This window comes from Sprattus sprattus (genome assembly GCF_963457725.1).
Source record: "Sprattus sprattus genome assembly, chromosome: 3".
In the NCBI taxonomy this organism is placed as follows: Eukaryota; Metazoa; Chordata; class Actinopteri; order Clupeiformes; family Clupeidae; genus Sprattus; species Sprattus sprattus.
In genome coordinates, this window is record NC_137922.1 from 59,113,024 (window position 1) to 59,136,480 (window position 23,457).

General features: G+C 43.9%; 1 protein-coding gene across 1 annotated transcript in view; it reads right to left on the reverse strand.

The window, feature by feature from the left end:
• exoc6 (exocyst complex component 6) overlaps window positions 1-22,895 on the reverse strand; it is an 81,119-nt gene extending 58,224 nt beyond the window's left edge. The window contains exons 1-2 of the mRNA XM_080835651.1: window positions 22,789-22,895; window positions 1,151-1,322 (exon numbers count right to left, since the gene is read on the reverse strand). Coding sequence (XP_080691777.1) covers window positions 1,151-1,322; window positions 22,789-22,886 — 270 coding nt within the window. The 5' untranslated portion in view covers window positions 22,887-22,895. The remainder of the gene's footprint in view (window positions 1-1,150; window positions 1,323-22,788) is intronic.
• Between the last annotated feature and the right edge of the window lie 562 nt (window positions 22,896-23,457).

The window sequence follows — 23,457 nt, forward strand, 5'->3', positions numbered from 1 at the left end:
TTGGCATAAGGGTGTGGGTGGGTGGTTGGTGTAAGGGTGTGGGTGGGTGGTTGGTGTAAGGGTGTGGGTGGGTGGTTGGTGTAAGGGTGTGGGTGGTTGGCATAAGGGGGTGTGTGGGTGGTTGGTGTAAGGGTGTGGGTGGTTGGCATAAGGGGGTGTGTGGGTGGTTGGTGTAAGGATGTGGGTGGGTGGGTGGTTGGCATAAGTGCAGTGGTTAAGTGTGGGTGGGTGGTTGGCGTAAGGGGGCGGGTGGGTGGGTGGTTGGCATAAGTGCGGTGGTTAAGTGCGGGTGGGTGGTTGGCGTAAGGAGTTAGATCAACGTTATTTTGCCCTCCCAAACTTTGTAGTAGGCTAACGTCACGTTTGAGTGAATGATGAGCGCGATACAGCGAAATGGATGATAAAAAGCTTCTGAATAGAAAGTTTACCTTTAAAAGTTGTGTTGTGCAAAAGAAGCGAGCTTCACTGTTGTCTGAAAATGTCAACAGGCAGCTGGCAGCAAAAAATATTAAGCCATGGTTTAACTGCACTATAGGCTGAGTCCATGTTTATCTTAAATGTGCACTTTATAATTTTATTTTGTACCGCCCTGTTCGGCAATGTTGTTTTTCAAGAAAATAAAACATTGCTTAAAGCAAGCCAATCCACTTTTCCATGTTGATAACAGCATTAAAATAAAATAAAAATGATGGAAAAAAAATGATTGAAGGGGCATTTAGAATAGATAAAATTTGCGATCGCGATTCATTTTGATTAATTTAATCGCGATTCATTTTGAGTTAACTATGACAAAAATGCGATTAATCGCAATTAAATATTTTAATCGTTTGACAGCACTAATAATAATATAATATACTATAATAATAATATATAAGTAGGCCCTGTGGTAATTGGCTCACCATGAGTTAATATAATAATAATAATAATAATAATAATAATATATAGTAGGTCCTGTGGTAATTGGCTCACCATGAGTTAATATAATAATAATAATAATAATAAAAATAATAATAATGATAATAATATATAAGTAGGTCCTGTGGTAATCGGCTCACCATGAGTTAATATAATAATAATAATAATAATAATAATAATAATAATAATAATAATGATAATAATATATAAGTAGGTCCTGTGGTAATTGGCTCACCATGAGTTTCTCGGCATCTGCTCGGACTTTAAGCAGTTCTGTGATGGCGTCCACAAAGCCCTGGTGGTGGAAGTTGCACATCTTCTCGATCTCGCGGTCATGGTTGCGTATCCTGGCATCCAGCTTCTCCATGAAGCGTTTGTGGGCGTTGGGCTGGTCATCGTAGACAGATCTGAAAGACACAGACAGTGTTGTGGCGTTACAAAGTGTTGCTGAGATATGACCTCAGTTCCTGTTTGCCGGCTTTCCTGCCAATTTCGATTGCTCGTGATGGACGAATGCTTTTGAAAATCAAAAATCCATATCGTAACTTTTGTGAAGCTTGATCTGAAGAATTTGGGTGAAGATTGGAAGAAATGTATGGCCAGAAAATAAACATTAAAAATCCAATATGCCACAATTTTGTTTTGAAAATCGGGCCTACGGTTTGCATAAACCCTGCACCAACTTTGACCAGTTGGTTGCGCAAACTTTGAGAAAATAAACATCACCCAACAAGGTGCAGTGCAGCGATTCTTAACTCCAATGACCCGCTGACATTCTGGCACACACAGGCAGACAACACACACCCTGCTGTTAAAATATGAATCAGTCAAAGGTCAAAACGAGTTTATGGTCTCCATTCATTGTGTGCAATCCATCTTATTGAGATCTTGGATGAACCTGACAGAGTTGGCATGTGGGCTGCAAACATTACTGTAATGAACAGCATAGCAAATGAAAACTTATTTAGGCTTAAAACATCTCCCTTTGAAGTATGTTTGAAGCATATGTTTGCTTCTTTACACTTATACTGCAGTAGACTTCATATATGTTGTAGTTTGGGCTACCTGGGATCCAGAAGGACACCTGTTTCTGTTTAAAGTGTCCTCTTCTTTGCCAGCGTAAAAAGAAATTGTGCGAAGTCTTCACCTGAGAATGCAGTGACTACGTGTCTGTGTGAGCGGGACTCATTCAGGCATACAGTAAGTGTGTGTGTGTGTGTGTGTGTGTGTTTGTGTGTGTGTCTGTGTGTGTGTCTGTGTGTGTGTGTGTGTGTGTGCGCACGTGCGTGTGAGTGTGTGTGTGTGTGTGTGTCTGTGTGTGTGTGTGTGTGTGTGTGTGAGTGTGTGTGTGGTATGAAATGGTTTCTACCATGCACTTAAAGAGGCCATGCTGAGCTGTCTGATTACTGTGCTGTTAACTGTATCACAAGTAGGTTGTCACAAGAAGACAAACCGAGAGGGTTCATAAGCAAACTAAAGTATAACATAAAAAGGCAAGGTAAGCTTTTATATTATCCGCTACTTCCGCAGGGAACTCCTGTCTTACCTGGTCATCAACTCAATCCCCTCAGATGGACATCCATCAGCCGTACCCCGAATGTCAACTTGTTCTGGACTTTTGTTGAACCAGGGTCTACGGGGTACCAAATATGCACTCTGACCGCAACGCCAAAGAGCCAGGAGCGATGGTATGGCAGTCAGAGAACATGGCCTAGTTTCCCGATAACGACGTATCTTAACGGCCTACGTGGATTTTGGCGACATCATAGACTCATCATTGCCGTAAGTGCGGCGTCGGGAAACCGCTCTGCAATATCCCTCTTACGACCGATTTCAAGTCCTTTTTAGCGTTCGGGAAACTGGGCCCATACTCTTCTGTAGTGCCGATCAGGGGCCGTATTCACAAAGCCTTTTATCTTACCACTAGGAGTGCTCCTAACTCGCGCTAAAACCTTTTACGTAGGAGTAATTTCTTAAAAGTGATTCACAACGGCTCTGAGACCTACTCATACTAAGGATAATACCAACTCCTAAGGTTAAGATAAAAACTCCGTTGCTATGGATGACGTCGCTTCTCATGCACGAGTTTAGAAGGGGTGAGGACGGTGATTGGTTGTTGACAGGCTCTCTCATTAAAAACTCAGTCCTAACATCCCCCTAACGATCCCACTAAATAAACAGAAAATAAGAGAATAACCTAGGCTTCAAATGAAGTCATATTAAATAGTTATGGACAGTGCACTTAGCAGAATGCACACGCATGATGACAAGTTTGTGCATCCAACGAGAATGACGCTTTGCACGTTAAGAGAAAGAGAAATTGCCGAAAAAAACACGGAAATTGCATGAAATCAAAGAAGTAATAATTAAAGCACCCTGCAAACTATGTGTGAGGCATGGGAGGACATATGTGTTAACATAAATGCTTAATTCCCTGCCGTGTGTCGCTCTGTCGATGACTGCGAGAAGCGGTGGTATGCGCTCCAGTCACAATGTAGGATGGAGATTGCGGAGTGGACTTTAAAAGAGCCGTCGCGGCTACAGGTATTGTGTCACCAAAATAGGCCTCATGCGTATACTTGCATGTTGTAGTTCAACTGTGCTCCCGGTTGTGGATTGAGGAAGGGTGTCAAAAGCCATGTCTTGCATGGATGGCCACAGTCACCCAACAAGGGAATCGGATAGACTGTTGTACAATGTGTGGTCTACAGAGTGCGGTGATTGTTTGATGAATGAATCGGCTTACTGATGATTGCGATATTCTGAAGTCGTCTGCGTTGCAAAGTTGCATTTTCCCCGTAGACAAAAATCTTAATGTTATCAAACATTTAACTTCCGGACTGATTGGGTTGTTTCGGATAGTTGGAGACGTGATTGCATCCCGCACTAATTCTAGTAAAATGTTGATGCCTTCACGGTTTAAACGATATCTTCTCAACAATTCAGAGTCGTTCATTGTCTCCAACACGTTACGTCTGGCTTCAGTCATTTTAAGACTTTTTGTGAATAGGTCTTAGTGACTTAGGAGTCCTCATGAGGAGTTTTAAGCTGTCCTAGACTTAGGTGCTACTTTTAGGGATAAAATATTTTGTGAATTGCTCTTAGTAAAAAAAAATAGGAGTCCTAAATTTAAGACTGACACGCCCATTATTTTTAGGAGTTTCTCCTAAATTCGCCACTTATGAGCTACTTTTAGCCCTAAGATTCTTTGTGAATACGGCCCCTGATCGTCACAAGTCATCATACCTTAAATGGCTATTTCCCTGTCCCAACAGAGGTGTTTGCCTAAGCCTTTGGCCTAACCTTATACTCAATGTATGTCCATGTATGCCTTTCCCCTGACCTTTATAATATGTATGTCTTTATGTTTTTGTGACGCCTAATTAACCTACTGGACACGAGGCCATATCAGCTGCCTTATCAGTTGCTACGTAATATTGTTCTCTATATCAGGACTGCCTGACATTTACCCACTCATTTCGTAGTTGTTAAATCTTAGGTGCAAGAGTTCAGATACGCGTGACAGAAAGTTCATCTGGCGGTCACACGTGTTCAACGGTTTTGCTCTCTATCTATAAGGTAAGACAGGCTGCATCAAAACACATGTTACAAGACAATAAGACTCAGCATAGTAATAATATTTTTCTCTATATAAAGTCTGCCTGACATTTACCCACTCATTTCGTGGTTTATTTAAGTGCAAGAGTTCAGAGTGCAAGAGTTATGTTAACCTAACTTTACATTAAAATCTAGCAATTAACTACTCTGGGTGGATCGTATGACAGCGGCACAATATGTAGCCTTATAGGATTCTCCCGACAGCATCATATACTTTTCTATACACTCATCTAATTTCATTCTTTATTTCATGTATCTAATTTATTGTATGTAATTCCATCCTTACAATTGTACTAATATTGTTGCTGTCAAATAAACAGTTCTGAGTTCTGAGTTCTACGTGAGTCAGTTACAAGACAATAAGCTTCAGCATATGATGAAATAATATATATGAAAACTGACTATTTATGTGACAGATCATTTCCCTTACACTACCTATGGTTGTTGTCGCTGGGGTTTGTGGGTAAATGACAGCCTGCCAGGGCGGATTGGGGAGGTCTTGAAAAAGAAGGGTCAACACTGCAAATATTGACTTTTTGCATCCACTTCATGGAATTGTCAATAAAAGTCTTTGACACTTATTAAATGCTTGTAATTATACTTCAGCCTTCTATAGTAACATCTGACAAAAATATCTAAAGACACTGAAGCAGCAAACTTTGTGAAAATGTATATTTGTGTCATTCTTTTGGCCACGACTGTAGTTCAGAAGTTAGATAAATGAGTTAGAATGCATCATGTACCAACGATTTAATCCACAGTCATAGGGGTTTGTGGTGGGTAGTGTAGTTCACAAGTTAGATCAATGAGTGAGAATGCATCATGTACCAACGATTTAATCCACAGTCACAGGGGTTTGTGGGTAGTGTAGTTCACAAGTTAGATCAATGAGTTAGAATGCATCATGTATCAACGATTTAATCCACAGTCACAGGGGTTTGTGGGTAGTGTAGTTCACAAGTTAGATCAATGAGTTAGAATGCATCATGTACCAACGATTTAATCCACAGTCACAGGGGTTTGTGGGTAGTGTAGTTCACAAGTTAGATCAATGAGTGAGAATGCATCATGTACCACCGATTTAATCCACAGTCACAGGGGTTTGTGGTGGGTAGTGTAGTTCACAAGTTAGATCAATGAGTTAGAATGCATCATGTACCACCGATTTAATCCACAGTCACAGGGGTTTGTGGGTAGTGTAGTTCACAAGTTAGATCAATGAGTTAGAATGCATCATGTACCAACGATTTAATCCACAGTCACAGGGGTTTGTGGTGGGTAGTGTAGTTCACAAGTTAGATCAATGAGTTAGAATGCATCATGTACCACCGATTTAATCCACAGTCACAGGGGTTTGTGGTGGGTAGTGTAGTTCACAAGTTAGATCAATGAGTTAGAATGCATCATGTACCAACGATTTAATCCACAGTCACAGGGGTTTGTGGTGGGTAGTGTAGTTCACAAGTTAGATCAATGAGTTAGAATGCATCATGTACCAACGATTTAATCCACAGTGGTGGATTGGATGGAATTTGTTCATCAGAGGCAGAGCAATTTAAATTCAATCCACTTTGTACACATCACAGACAAAATGAGCCAAATTATTCCATGAACACTCACACACACACACACACACACACACACACACACACACACACACACACACACACACACACACACAGAGTGGTCAGTTTGCACACACGCAGGATCTGCTAATCCAAACAATCAAAGACTGTGAGCCCCACACACACATGAGGTCAACGACTATTGATACGACTGCGCGCGCACACACACACACACACACACACACACACACACACACACACACACACACACACACACACACACACACACACACACACACACACACACACACACACACACACACACACACACACACACACACACACACACACACACACACACACACACGGTCAACGATCACTGATCAGACTGCACACAATCAGGGGTCGTATTCATCAAGGAGTGGTTATCCACAAGAGAAACAATCCGTGGGCACATTGCTTAGCCACCGACCAATCTACACATATTTTCTAGAAGTCAAGAGATGTGTGTCATAAAGCCACATCCATCATGAACTAACCCTATGACGGTGCACATCTATTAGAAGCTGTTCATCATCATTACATCCAATAGCCATCGACCAATCAGAGTGGATGAAGCCGTTCTGAACCAATCAGTGAGCTCACCGATGGCAGTGTGGGTGACCTCTGAGGGCCTCTGGCTCGACCAATCAGAGTGGATGAAGCAGTTCTGAACCAATCAGTGAGCTCACCGATGGCAGTGTGGGTGACCTCTGAGGGCCTCTGGCTCGACCAATCAGAGTGGATGAAGCAGTTCTGAACCAATCAGTGAGCTCACCGATGGCAGTGTGGGTGACCTCTGAGGGCCTCTGGCTCGGGCCCCGGGGTCTGAACAGGTGCTGTGTGCTTCACACCGAGGTGCGCCATGACAACCAAGCACGAATCCTGAGCTTTCAAAAACTCTCTCTTATTCTGTCCTTCTCTCTCTCTCTCTTGCCCGCCCACTCTCCCTCTCTCTCTCTCTCTCTCTTCCTTCCATCATCCCTCCCTCCCTCTCTCTCTCGCTCTTCCCCCTGTTTGTCTCCACCTCTCTCTCTTTACCTCCACCTCTCATGCCATCTCCCTACCTCAAATCGTCCATATGTCTCTCTCTCTCTCTCTCTCTCTCTCTCTGTGTCTCTCTCTTTCCCTCCATACCTCCCTCCCTCTCTCTCTCTCTCTCTCTCTCTGTGTCTCTCTCTTTCCCTCCATACCTCCCTCTCTCTCTCTCTCTCTCTCTCTCTCTCTCTCTCTCTCTCTCTCTCTCTCTCTCTCTCTCTCTCTCTCTCTCTCTCTCTCTCTCTCTCTCTCTCTCTCTCTCTCTCTCTCTCTCTCTCTCTCTCTCTCTCTCTCTCTGTGTCTCTCTCTTTCCCTCCATACCTCCCTCTCTCTCTCTCTCTCTAACTCAGTAGTCCTGGCACAAGCTCAACAGCTCCAGATGGTCGAGGGTGGGCCTGACGAGTATCAGGTCTCAGCCAACATCTTCAGGCACGTCTCAAGACAGAGATGGATGGCAGAGAGCAAAAGAGAGAGAGAGAGAGAGAGAAGGAGAGAGAGAGAGAGAGAGGGAGGGAGAGAGGGAGGGAGAGAGAGAGACAGAGATAGAGAGAGACAGATAGAGAAAGAGAGAGAGACTACTGAGCCTAATATCTTTAAAAAACCTCTTACATCTGACACTGATTATATTCTGACTTCAGCTCAGAGAGAGAGAGAGAGATAGAGAGAGACAGAGAGAGAGACAGAGAGGGAGAGAGAGAGAGAGACAGAGAAAGAGAGAGAGAGTTGTGATATCTCACACTGATTATATTCTGACTTCAGCTCAGAGAGAGAGAGAGAGAGATAGAGAGAGACAGAGAGAAAGACAGAGAGAGAGAGTTGTGATATCTCACACTGATTATATTCTGACTTCAGCTCAGAGAGAGAGAGAGAGAGAGATAGAGAGAGAGAGACAGAGAGAGAGACAGAGAAAGAGAGAGAGAGTTGTGATATCTCACACTGATTAGATTCTGACTTCAGCTCAGAGAGAGAGAGAGAGAGATAGAGAGAGAGGGAGAGAGAGAGAGAGACAGAGAAAGAGAGAGAGAGTTGTGATATCTCACACTGATTAGATTCTGACTTCAGCTCAGAGAGAGAGAGAGAGAGATAGAGAGAGAGAGAGATAGAGAGCGACAGAGAGAGAGAGAGAGAGAGTTGTGATATCTCACACTGATTAGATTCTGACTTCAGCTACTGGGAGAGTTCCTCTGCCTGACAGAGATCACGGGCGGTGCCACCTCTCACAGAGATCACGGGCGGTGCCACCTCTCACAGAGATCACGGGCGGTGCCACCTCTCACAGAGATCGCGGGCGGTGCCACCTCTGACAGAGATCGCGGGCGGTGCCACCTCTCTCTCGTGTTCCTTTCTTCTTGGCCATGTGAAGGGAATCCACGGTTTCCATGGTAACCACGGTAGGGCCGACGTACACGAATCGGCTGCCAGTTCACACCATTTTTCTGGCAGAACGTGTGCCAGTCCACCACCAGCGTGAGCAGACTTCTATAGGGTGAACCAAGTCAGCCAAGATGGCTGCATAACCCCGAGACGACATCACCACGGTGACTGCCGTCTTCTCAAACAGGGATGCTGTGGAACATGCTGTGAGTGTTTGGACCACACCACACCGTCTCAATGCATTAGAAGCATACGTGAGGGGCGACAGTGGTACAGGAGGCAGAGGAGTCGTAGGGAAGTTGCTAGTTTGATTCCCCACTCCTCCTTACCAAGTGTGTAAGTGCCCTTAAGCAAGACACTGAACCCCTAACTGTTCCTGATGTATAAATGCAAATTCCTTGTTAGTGGCTTTGGATAAAAGCGTCTGCTAAATGACCCTAATATCACCATCGTGGCAGCCATTGCCACGATTTGGGGGCACCTGGTGGCAAAAAGGGACTTGGTGTTTTTCTGTGTTTGTTATATGTCCACATGTGCTTCTGTTGTGATTGTGTGTCCACATGTGCTTCTGTTGTGATTGTGTGTCCACATGTGCTTCTGTTGTGATTGTGTGTCCACATGTGCTTCTGTTGTGATTGTGTGTCCACATGTGCTTCTGTTGTGATTGTGTGCCATCACCTGTTTCCCGTTATGTGCCCTCACCTGTTCCCAATTGTGTTCCCTCACCTGTTTCCCATTGTGTGCCCTCCTGTAACTGTGTGCCCTCACCTTTAAATACCTGGTTGGTTTCCCTGCCCTTTGTCGTGTCGTTAGATTGTCTTTGTCTGTTGGATTGTTTTTGTGCCACTGTGTTTGTTTGCTACAAGGCATGCAGCTCTCTCCCGCACTCCCAGGTGCCTCTAGCTCTAGCTAGTTTCCGGCTGGTGTCTTGCCCAGGTTTTTAAGCCTTTTTGCTCGCTGCAGTTCTCAGGCCGCTTTTGTCTTCTCGAAGCCTTCAACAGGTAGCTATTGTCAGGTCCGCCTGAGAGCTACAGTTTTGTAACCTTTTTTAGTTTTTTGGCCTTTTGCCTCGTTTCTGATCTTTTGTGTTTTGAAACTACCACTGCTGTTGCAAAATAAAGCAATTGAAACAACATCCTGCCATTGGGTCCTCAATAGCATACTGGGTTAAAGGCACAATATGCAACAATTATGCTTCAGGATTAGGGTTAGGATAAGCAGTTTAACATTAAAATAACAGCTTAAAAAAAATTGGGGCACTACAATGACTTTTAATATGGAGAATTGCGTCCGTGCCAATGGCATAGCAGGGTCGATAGGCATATAACTGCCTTCTGTAGTTTTGCCTGCCGATGCCCGCCGACCTGACTTTGATTACCTTCTGCCGATCTAGTAAGTAGCTTATTTGCCGTCTTGCTTAGTCTTGTGTTGCACATGATTGATGTTTGACTGTGTAAGGACAGTCGTTGAGTAATTAGTTTGTCATAATGTCAAAGTCAGCACATTTCAAGAGATTTCGTTAGTTTTAGCTGCTAGCATACCTTTAGCGAATAGCTATTAATCCTTAATGCACCTTTAAGCGCTGGTTCCCCAAACCCAGCAGCTCGGGTTCAATCCCAGAGTGAACCCTGACACCTAAATGTCATTTTTTTAAAACAAAGATAAATCCTTCACACTTTGTAATGACACTAGAATTGGAGTAGGATTTAGGTTTAGGCTAAGGGTTGTGTAAGCACAGTATCAAAGTGTGTTATATACTTACAGAGTGTAGGTTACACCTCCGGAGCAGCTTCACTGTAATAACAAAGGCTGTTTGATGTAAAATGTTATCAACATTTCCTCCTGAAGTGTTTAAGCTGGATAAGCTGTTGCAGTATAACGGGTGCGGGGGAATGAAAGTGGTATCTATAAGTGCTGCAATGGCGCCCTCTACAGGACAGAACTGTTACATGAAAGGCAATTATAGCCTAGTATTATATTTTTTGTGATATTCTGTGAGCTCAACTGAAATAACACAAATATTTTGGCTAGATCCTGTTGGTAGACGGAATTGTCTTGTTTCTCCTCTTCAAATGTGAGTGAGTGCCAAGATCCATTGGTCCTGAACAGTCACACCACACCACAACCCGTTATTACAAATGTATAGGTGTTTATTGAACATTTATTTAACTTAACTTAATTAGTATGTGTGGTTCTTTGAAATAAAAGCCTTGGATGATTTTAATACCATCTTCCACCATTTCAACGGCAGGATCAAGGGACAAGACCACCTGTTGTCAGGCAACAATCCACTTTCACCTAAAGGACAAAGCCAACTAGTTAACCTCTTGTGTGAGTGTGTGAGTGTGTGTGTGTGTGTGTGTGTGTGTGTGTGTGTGTGTATGTGTGATAAGACCACCTGTGGCCATGCCACAATCCACTTTCACCTAAAGGGAAAAGCCAACTAGTTAACCTCTTGTGTGAGTGTGTGTGTGTGTGTGTGTGTGTGTGTGTGTGTGTGTGTGTGTTTGTGTGTGTGTGTGTGTGACAAGACCACCTGTGGCCATGCCACAATCCACTTTCACCTAAAGGAAAAAAAGCCAACACATGTCATAATTCATACTCCGCAGATATAATGGCATGATATTAAGTGTGGGTGCAGGAAATTTGTCAGCTATTATCACACTCTCCCGCTAGCACACTTCAAACCAGACTACACGTCTGGAACTGTGCACACGTCTGACAGAGCTGTCAGATCTGTTGCGTAGCGACAGCCATGTTCTGCCCAGTTCCTTGAAGAGCAGAGGGGATCGTGGGTAATGGCTACTTTAAATGGTGCAGTCAGCTCTCATAGCGTTCCTTCCATAGTGAATGTTGATCAAAAATAACAAAAGAGATGATCATCTTGGACCAGCCTTTAAGGCGTGAGTCCTCCATTCTGGTGAAAGACTGTTATTTGAAGTCAACAGCCAATCAAATTACACTCCTACCTTCAGTGCTACCGAAACAATGTCATTTTTTTCTGGAATCGCTTTTGTTTTGCTTGCCAACGAAAGTTTGCATTCTACACACTGGGAGAGAAAGTAAAGTGACTTCAAAGAACTTCAGCGTCCTGTAATAATTGCACCTTGAACACAACGCAACGAAGCAAGACCACGCCGGCTTCATTGGTCCATCCAAAACCCTTTGTTTGTTTCCCATTTACGCTATGACTGTGAAGGAACTAGGGCTGCTGCGATGAGTCGATGTGGTCGACGGTAAAAATACGTCGGCCTCAATAATTTAAGTCGATGCATCTTTTTTTTATTTTATGAATTTACCTTTTCAATTTCTAAAACGCTTCAGTTCAGTATAACGAACGTGCGTCTTCCGTATCACTACGTAATTGCTGCGTGCCTGACGTCAGTCTTTTTTGGCACCAATCATTGGTCGCCTTCAGTCAACGCTTCAGATTTTGAAAAATCATGGCGGCGGCAGCGGAGTCCGACCATAGACATGAATAGATACATGTCTATAAGTCCGACTTGGTGGGGAAAGAGACGGAATCTACACGTTTCCAAAGACCAAAGGCGTCAAAAGTATGGGAGTTTTTCAAACAAGCACCTAACAAAAGGGTGGTTTGTGCACTCTGCAAAGTGTCGATGGCTTATAACAGCAGCACCACCGCTATGCGCGAACACCTCAAACGAAAACATACAGGCGCCGTTGTGGACGATGGACCGCCAGAAAAGCCACCGTAGTATTGTCTATTCATGTTTATTAAATTGCCGTAAGTTTAAATATCTTTTGTCATTGTAGCTGCTAAATACACGCATTATTAAAGCCATAAAGTTGTCTGCCTGCGACCTTAGAATTTCCATTGAATACGTTTTTACGTTTTAAATATCAGAAAATGTGTAGGCTTGATCTGGGCTTATTCTACGTTGATTGACGGTGCCAGTGTTTGTTCGTGCTTGTTGAGAATGTACTGTATCGAAATATTTTATTTCTGCCATTATTTGAAGCACATTTGTGTGGGGGATGCCTTTAATACAATAGAGGTTTAATAGAAAACTCTTTTGGAGTTGCGCTGCTGACTTATAACAAGTCCTCTTTTTTATGCTAGTTTAGTTGCTAGTTTAAACTTGATGTTTTGCACTTTAATATGTCAGCCTTTGTTAACATTTTGTTTTGTGCTGCATTATGTAAAAAATAAAATGAATGAACTGAGCTGAAATGGTGAATTATTATTATTTTATTTTTTTTGGGAGGAAAATGAATCGTTTAGATTAATCGACTAATCGATAAAATAGTCTATAGATAAATCGATAGAAAAATAGTCGTTAGTGGCAGCCCTAGAAGGAACACCTGAGCGCACACACACACACACACACACACACACACACACACAAACACACACACAAACACACACACACACACTGGCTCCCTGTGAAGTCAAACTATCGCCAACCCATACTACTGTGCTACGCGGAGGTGCAGCAGCGAAGGCTTAGAGCGGAGTGATGTTTGCATTAGACAGAGGGGCATGTTAACCAAACAGCAGTATAAATGGATGGGCAGCGTAGCGTATAACACATCACATCACACTCACCACCCCCAGGTTAATGGGTCCAAAGTCTCAACTCCTCCACAACAACACTAAAAACCAGCAGCACTTAAACCACAATCCAGTCTCGAGTGAAGACAACTCAACAGGGGTCGCTGACCTGAGAAAGACCTACTACAGCAGAGCTAAAAAATGAACACTGCACAGGCTACTTCATGTACGCTACTCTGGCCTCATTAGCTTAACGGATCCCATTTCAAGTCGTATGATTCTAAATATGTCACACAAAAATTACAGTTTTAAGTACAGCCTATTTAAAGCTGATATGTTGACACATTTATGAAATTAAATAAATTGATGACATTTATCCTGTGTTTTACAGCAAGGCCACATCCTGATCCTCAGGGTTATAGTGGGCTATAAAAACAGCTTTACAACCATCCACCACACCCCTGAGCAACCTCGGAAACACCTTGTAACCACCTGACACACACACGGCATGCCAACACTCACTGCACTGACCCCTCATGGCCACCAGGGGGCCCCGTTACTGCATATTAACGCCTGGCTGCCTTAAGCAGAACATAGATGGTGTCTGAGGCAGCCTGTACTGGTGATTCACAGCCCATTTAGGCCCATTAGTCTCACACATGCTGTCAGCATCAGCACCACCGTAGGCGTATCAATCCAGCCCTCCTGTCCACAGTGTTGGTGTGTGTGTGTGTGTGTGTGTGTGTGTGTGTGTGTCTGTGTGTCTGTGTCTGTCTGTGTGTGTGTGTGTGTGTGTCTGTGTGTGTGTGTGTGTGTGTGTGTGTGTGTGTGTGTGTGTGTGTGTGTGTGTGTGTGTGTGTGTGTGTGTGTGTCTGTGTGTGTGTGTGTGTGTCTGTGTGTGTGTGTGGGTGTGTGTGTGTGTGTGTGTGTATCAATCCAGCCCTCCCTTCCACAGTGTAAATATATCACACACAGAACCCAGAGCTGAGAGACAGAGGCGTGGAGAGAACTGGATGTGTGAGTCTCCTAGAGAGAAACCGCTTCTCAGTCAGCCTACTGATTACTGCAGGATAATAACACTATGGTCCCTTACTGATGACATCACTGCAGGATAATAACACTATGGTCTCTTACTAATGACATCACTGCAGGATAATAACACTATTATCACTGCAGGATAATAATACTATGGTCGCTTACTGATGACATCACTTCAGGATTATAATAACACTATGGTCACTGCAGGATAATATCACTATGGTCCCTTACTGATGACATCACTGCAGGATAATAACACTATGATCACTTTAGGATAATAACACTATGGTCCCTTACTGATGACATCACTGCAGGATAATAACACTATGGTCACTGCATGATAATAACAGGTCCCTAATAACAGGTCCCTTACTGATGATGACATCACTGCAGGGTAATAACACTATGGTCCCTTCTTGGAATGATAGCAACACCATGGCAGGTGACAAGCTATGGTCAGGATATCACTAAACCCCTGCACTCATCTTTCTGTAGGGTGTGTGATCTACTTAAGTGACTGTTCACTATTGGTGTGTGTGTGTGTCGAGAAATTATTAAACAGTTTCTTAACAGGACGTTACAGAGTTTTGAAAGAGGGCGGAACAGGAAAGGTGTTAGTTGTTAAGAAAAAAGTATAATCCATATCCAACACACACAGCCCAACACACACATGTTGGCTACTCAACACAGCCCAACACACACATGTCCTCAACACAGCCCAACACACACATGTTGGCTACTCAACACAGCCCAACACACACATGTTGGCTACTCAACACAGCCCAACACACACATGTCCTCAACACAGCCCAACACACACATGTCCTCAACACAGCCCAACACACACATGTCCTCAACACAGCCCAACACACACATGTCCTCAACACAGTCCAACACACACATGTCCTCAACACAGCCCAACACACACATGTCCTCAACACAGGCCAACACATGTCCTTAACACAGCCCAACACACACATGTCCTCAACACAGCCCAACACATGTCCTCAACACAGCCCAACACACACATGCACTAAACACAGCCCAACACACACATGCACTAAACACAGCCCAACACACACACACGTCCTCAACACAGCCCAACACACACATGCACTAAACACAGCCCAACACACACATGTCCTTAACACAGCCCAACACACACATGACCTTAACACATCCCACATGGCCCAGTAGACTACAGCAGTGGGTTATACATGTAGTCCGGTGTGTAATTTCATAAGGTGCAACACATGGTGGATTGACAGGGCAGCTGTCTGCTCTTTTACAGCACACGCGCACACACACACTCGCACGCTCACGCTTAACACTACACACAACACACTACACGTATACCTGGAAGCTGACTTACAGCCAGTCCTGTACTGAATGGCAGTGAGCCGTTCTTCTGGAACATTCTGGGTAATTGCACATTGGTCAAGGGCACACGCTGATGAAGATGGGGAGGAACACACACACACACACTCAGTCACTCCCTACTCTGCTGTGATCTCACTCACACACACACACACACACACACACACACAGTCTCTCCCACACACACACACACAGTCTCTACCCACTCTGCTGTGATCTTACTCACACACATACGCAGGGCTCGAAATTGGCACCCGCCAAGCGCCAATGGCGTGTAGATTTTTGGGCTAAATTGTCTCCGATGCTCCGCCACTTGGCGAGTGACATTACGGAGCAAATCTCCCGACTATTGCGCCCGTCATGGTTAAAAATAGCTTGCAACGCCAACACGAACAGTGGGAGAAGGGAAGGGGTAACATAAAGTTCTTAGAATTTTAATACAACAATTTTGCCAGCGAAAACAAAGTTCTAATACTTTGCCGGTGAATACAAAGGTTATAAAGTTCTAATATTTCGAGCGCGATTTTAAAATTGACCACACGCAAGTTAACGCAGTTAAACGAAAGCTAAAATAATGTGCTGATTCATTGCCGTTGCATCACCTCAAGCAAAGGTGCAGAGAACATCTAGGGAGGAAGAAACAACAGCCACAACAGCAGCTACAGCTACACCAAGGGCATGTTGCAGTAGGTGGCTCATTGTATTTTGTGTAACACGTGTATTCAAAACATCAAGCCTTTCGCCCACTACACTTCCATGCTCCGGTAAGTTTTTTTCCTTTGCTCTCGCACGCCCCCTTCAGTGAAGCAGAGGTACTGTTTGCCTTCCCTTAGTTTTTTTCAATGCGGTTTTTTGTCAGATCAGTAAGACTATAGTATGATAAGCTTTTGAATATCCATGCTGTAGTGTTAGTTGGACAATATTTATCTATCATATAGGTGTCATTTAAAAGCTTAATTTAGATTTTTTTTTAGTAGACCTAATGCAGCGCTTCTTATGAGGTTAAATTAATTCATCTGAAGTACATTTTTAATAGGCAACTCTTGAATGTGCTTTAAAAAATTGTGGTCATGCAAAAGTAAATTAAATAATGAATGTGTCGTGAAGGAGGGCCTTTAAGGATTCCCGGGTATAGCATACAGCGCATGTTGCGGCAGTCACCAGCCAATTGGGCAATATTGGTTGATTTCTTTTAATCCATTCTGAGAGTGATTAACAATGATATTAAAATCATAGGTAAAGATTGTTTAGATCAAACAATGTCAGAGTAGGTCTGAAATGGCAGGTTTAATTTTGTCCGGTAAAAAATATGATTGGCTGGTAAAAAATTTAATCTACCAGCCATGTTGGCTGGTAAGCCAAAAAGTTAATTTCGAGCCCTGCACATACACACTCACACACACACACTCAGTCTCTCCCCACTCTGCTGTGATCTTACTCACACACACACACACACTCAGTCCTCTAGCTTCCAGGCCTGCTGGCCTTTAGGTCCTTCAGCACAATAACATTAACGGCTCACATTATATCACTTTGCACTCAAACCTTAACATTTTCAGTGAGTCACCTTCATTCAGCCATATCTGGGACAAAAGTAGATCTATATTTCACCACACATAATACAACTGACTGTAATGTACTTTATACTAAAGTACAATAGCCCTTCATCTCCACCTATATACACACAGCACACGCTGTGATAAATGCAAGTCATGATGTGTGTGTGTTTGTGTGTGTGTGTGTGTGTGTGTGTGTGTGTGTGTGTGTGCACTTGTCTGTGCTCCAAGTTCCACAGGATGAAGGCATCTGCACAAGGCAGTGTCACGAGGAGGCACAGTGAGGTCCTGAGTGACCCGTGCTCAGTGTGTGTGTGTGTGTGTGTGTGTGTGTGTGTGTGTGTGTGATGTGCTTGTCTGTGCTCCACAGGATGAAGACATCAGCGCATTGGCGGGGTTCATGAGGAGGAACAGTGAGTGAGCCGTGCTCTGTGTGTGTGTGTGTGTGTGCTCAGCGTCCATGCTCCGGGTGCTGATTGAATGACGGCCTGGAGAGAAGGAGCTTCCTGTGGGGCACTGGAGTCACACAGCAAGGCAGAGCAGGTGTGTGTGTGTGTGTGTGTGTGTGTGTGTGTGTGTGTGTGTGTGTGTGTGTGTGTGTGTGTTACATGGAGTCACACAGCAAGGCAGAGCAGGGCCAGGGACTGGCTGAACTAGCTGCAACTTCTACATTTAGGCCTATCGTGCTATTTGCTAGTTTAGTATTCATTCCGTTTTCTATGTTCCCCTGTGTGTGTGTGTGTGTGTGTGTGTGTGTGTGTGTGTGTGTGCAGATAGCATGTCTACGGTCGAGAGTAAAAGTAACGTCTATGGTCCACAGCCTCAAAGCTGCAGATAGCATGTCTACGGTCAAGAGTTACGTCTATGGCCCACAGCCTCACTGCCGCAGATAGCATGTCTACGGTCGAGAGTAACGTCTATGGTCCACAGCCTCAAAGCTGCAGATAGCATGTCTACGGTCGAGAGTAACGTCTATGTCCCACAGCCATAAAGCTGCAGATAGCATGTCTACGGTCAAGAGTTACGTCTATGTCCCACATCCTCAAACCTGCAGATAGCATGTCTACGGTCGAGAGTAACGTCTATGGCACACATCCTCAAACCTGCAGAAAGCATGTCTAAGGTCGAGATTAAACTCTAGATAAACCTCAAAATACTCTGACTCTCGTATAGACTCATAACACACCCACTCACAGACATCTGCTCGCATGAACACTTAAATCAGCTCTTTATTGACATTTTATAGAGCGGTTACCAAAAATTGCTGCAGATAAATGCCTCACTCACACAAGACACTTTTCAGCAAGGGATTTCGAATAGCCTCTGATATCATTCTTCAGTTATGAGATCACTGATAATCAAACTGCAAAAATGCCGTTAAACAACATATCCGCCATGTTCCAGCGAGACAAGACACTCTGTAAATAATAACAATATGCAGTGGTAGCCTACTCTGCCAATATAAGAGGATACATAAAATATAAACAAACAAACAAACAAACAAACAAACATCAAGGCCTCTTCAGAGCTCTAAGAGAGCTAAGTCTGGAACCAAATCCATCAGAGACACGGAGGGAGACAAGAACAAACGAAGCTGGGTCGCCCCTAGCAACGGTTGGCATGTCACCCATGACGTACGCTACCTTCAGAATGTGTAGGTCTACGCGGTAACGGGGCATTCGATTTACCATGGGAGCGACAGACATCTTAATGAGCCAATTTCTTTAATTTCGGCCACCTTTACTATGACGGGATGAGCTACTGTCCTCACAAACACAAACAAATAAGGGCCTAAAGCTAAAGACAGTCTAAGAGAGTAGCACACACACACACACACACACACACACACACACACACACACACACACACACACACACACACACACACACACACACACACACACACACACACTCACTCATTGTAAGCACAAACAAATAAGGGCCTAAAGCTAAAGACAGTCTAAGAGAGCAGCTAAGAACTGCTGCTGAAATGCAGTGTTAGGCCTGTAGCAAATTGGAGCGAAGCCAATGTGCATTATCTTTCCACTCCCTAAATGAGAGAACCCTCCTTCTGTCCCAGAGCAAACACACACACACACACACACCCGCGCACGCGCAAACACACACGCACACACACACAGAGCAATCACACACACTCACACACACACACACACACACACACACACACACACACACACACACACACACACACAAACAGAGAGCAAGCGTAGGTGTTTCGGAGTTTAGAATGGCCCTGCCCTGCACCCCTGGACCCCACTCTACCCTTCCACCTGTATTTGGGCTGACTGGCATCCTGTGCTCTGGAAGAGGAAGTGTGTGTGTGTGTGTGTGTGTGTGTGTGTGTGTGTGTTTGTGTGTGTGTGTGTGTATGTGCGTCCATCCGTGCGTGCGTGGGTGCATGTGTGTGTACGTGTGCGTGTGCGTGTGTGCGTGTGCGTGTGTGTGTGCGTCCATCCGTGCGTGCGTGTGTGCGTGTGTATGTATGTGTGTGTGTGTGTGAGGGGGTTAAGGTTGTGTGGCATCTCTGGTGATTTAAAGCCTGCTTCCTACGTTAACAGCTGCCCTCCATACACACACACACACACACACACACACACACACACACACACACACACACACACACACACACACACACACACACACACACACACACACACACACAGACACATTCATACTGTATAGCAAAGTACACATAGTATAGCATGGCATAGTATAGTGCACGCACCCACACAATCACATACAAACACACTCACACACACACTCTCCTATCAGCAGTCTAAAGCTTGAGTTCCCTCTTTCCTGTTTTTTTGGCAAGCGCACCAAAAGGTTGCCTCTTCCTGTCCACCCCTGCAGCGCACACACACACACACACACACACACACACACACACACACACACACACACACACACCCCTGCTGCAGCTGTCAGCTCTGATAAAAAAAGAGAACCATCACAACAAAAAACGACAACAAATGACACAACCGACAGCTCTCCTCTCCCTCAACCAAAACAGAGACGTTACCGGAGGACTCTGAGTCAGAGACCAAAGCCTTTTCAATGCTGAGCTCACCAAACACATCCCACAACTACGCTTAAACTAATTGTTATGATCGTCTTAATGCTAATGCAGTTTTTCCAGAAACTGCACTCATTGTGCTCCTGACCAACCCCAGGGGTCCCATAAAGGCATTACAATGCTTACAGCACTGCTAAGTAATGGAGGAAGTCCTAGTTCAAACGCACTAACACACTTGCTTTGTATGATGATGATGATGATGATGATGAAATTATAACTACAGGGCTTGTTTAGAAACTAGTATGTCGATACAGAAGTGAAGGCAATGAAATATAATAATAATAATTATAATACATTTTATTTGTAACGCACTCTTCATTCAGAAAAATCTCAGAGTGCCGAATATAAAGAGAGTGAATAGTGAAAGAAGAGGATAACTGAACTCTCCGTGAATATCTCATACAACAGACGTTGATGCTAGTACACTGTACCATGTGCACGCCGGCCTATGGGGAGACACATTGAGCCCTATGAGAACCATGACTGGGCTTACTTTGAATACAATTTGACTAGGGTTGGGTAGTCATCAGCCTGGGCAAATGACTTGCTTAACCTTGGATTCAAATGAGAAGGAACAGAATGCTTGGGTGCTCACACACAAACACACATACACACACACACAAACAAGGCATAGCTTACTTCCTAGCAAGCCTTTCGTGACACACCTGAAACCTGCCAAACCAGGAAATATTTCAGTCAAGTCACACATAGTCTGAGGCGAATCTGCTGGGTGAGATAACCTAGCCAGAAGGCATAACTTTACTCAGAAGAATGCCTGCAGGATTCCATCGCTCACGGACACGGTTGCTGTGGAGATCTGTGTAGAGCGGAATGCGCAGTGATCTAGAATCTCGGGGTGGAATCTTATCAAGGGTCTGGTATGGTTGGCAAATGCATCATTGCTGTGTCTCTATTCCCCAGAGTTAATAGAGATAAAATATTTATATAGCATTCAGAGAATGGTGTTGACAGGACAAAAAGTGACATGTCTAACACACGTAGGAACACCTGTGACAAATAATCTGACTGCTCTCCACACACTCACAGCAGATTATAAACTATTCAACCACATTTTTATTTTAATACAATCGATTCAAGATGGACAACTGATAAGTGTAAAGTTTCCTTATAGTCAACTTATGCACACAAGCTGACAGTAACACTGAATTCTGTCTATCAGATAAGAACCTCACCTTTATGGGTTGATGCCTGTTTCTCTCAGTATCTCTACAATTGTAACTTGGCTTGGTTTTGCGAGTGGGTTTTATATCATTCACATATGGAATAATAACAAGCTACCAATAGATCATGACAACACGCTTGTTCTAAAGAAACGGAACACATCAAGTGACCACCTGGAACACTTAGAACAGCATGTACGCTACCTAGCTGTCACACACCTACCACTCTAGATACCCATTAGATCGCTAGCATTAGCTATCCGGGTTACATGGTACTGGTAGCTAAAGCGTAACGTTACCAGTGCTGGCAAAATAACGGGTTTCAGGTCTTGTAAATAAAGGACGAGGAAGGGTTTAAGAGAAAAAGCCGACGCTTGTTCCACAACAACATTGCAAGCTAAGGCCTGTGTTAAACGAACTAACCGTGACGTTAGCCTGACAAGTGAACTGCCAGTCATAATATACAGGAAGATCAAGATGGCAGTGTTTACCCTTACTAACACGTCCATACTTGTGAAGGTTTAGGGACATATAACGTTAACGAATTAATTCAAGCAAGCGCAACATCAGCTATAGTGCTTTCACGTTGATCACAGGAAACATCAACAACAGCCTGTTTAAGTTAGTTATCAGCCCAACTACACAAACTGCTCTACAACCTTGACAGGGCAGCAAAGCTAGCTGTATAGCTAACTGGCAAATGAACGTCAGCCACACCCACTTTATTTCTCAAATATAATTAAAATAGGCTATTTCACCAGCGAGTGTCAACATGGTCAGTAGAACATGCAGGCTTCTCGGAAATGTACTAAAACGGAACCTGCAGCTCAAACATATATTGTACAGTTCCTAGCTAACGTGAACGTTAGCTGATTGGATAATCAACAGTCACCATAGGCAGGATAACATTATTCTACTGAGTTCCCCAGCATAGGCCCGGTCCTCATCCTAAATCAGACGTGATGTATTGAAAACTCGTATGGCAACATGTATGACAAGGCAACTGGATATAAATCTTATAGGTCAGAAAAGGGATCAAATTAAAAAACATTAATGTTAACACTCCTATGATTCCACAAATGACGCATCATATCGCTGCTAGCCGCTAGTTGGCTTGCTAATATAGTGATAGTAAACAGTGAACCCTGGCTGGCTCTTTACAAGGACCTCATAGAACTGACAGTCCTGGATAACACAGCAGGAGAGCGGCCTAAACTTCAGCAGCTTTATAGATAAAGATGCCGAGGTGGCACTGAGCGTCCAACAACAACCTTGGGTCAATGTGAGATCATACATTGCATTCATCGCACTGTTTGCGTACAGTAGCACCTCTCCACTTCATCAGTTGGCGTTAGCTAGCTAGCGAATGTTAGCTAACAAAGGCCTGATTTCAAATCTCTTGTGCTAACCTAACGTCTACTCACGCTACTGGATAAATAGCCAATAACGGTCCCCTATAATAGACATTTCCTTACCTAAGTGTTGGGCCAACGCAGGCTGTGTCAGTGCTCTCAATTTCCTGCAGGATACGTTCATGCTCCGTAATACTCTCCAAGGTTTCATTCTCCGCCATGTTGGTTGTATTCATCACATTAGATATTCGGCGACAATGCGGGGAGAACGGCTAGTACTGCAATTGACCTCTAGGAGGCGACATACTGCGGATATTGCGCCATAGATTTCACTCATGCTTCATGCATGCTACAGACAAATCCCAAATCAAATCTGCTGTCCAATTAGGTGAACACTGCGCACTCTTTTGAAATTACCGCAAAGCCATGTGTTCATCAGTCGATTACCTTTTTTAATTCGAAATAATGGTTCTACATACTTCACACATTTTAAATGCTATCTCATATAATTTGATTCGGACTGAAATTAACTTTAATATCATTTGAACTGAGATTAATTAAATGAATGTGAGGCCTCCAGCGTCATCATTATGTTTTCTCAATATCATTATTGTATTGTCGTCTAATTCAAAAGAATATTAGACCATACATCTCATTAGTGGCTAGTTGATTGCATATGAGTTGCTGGCTATGTCAGCCTTCCCAATACCACGGACCACAACTTCTTATGTGGAAGAAGTCTCCACTCACCTAAAAATACACCCTTTCAAATGAAGACTTGAGGTTGTTTAG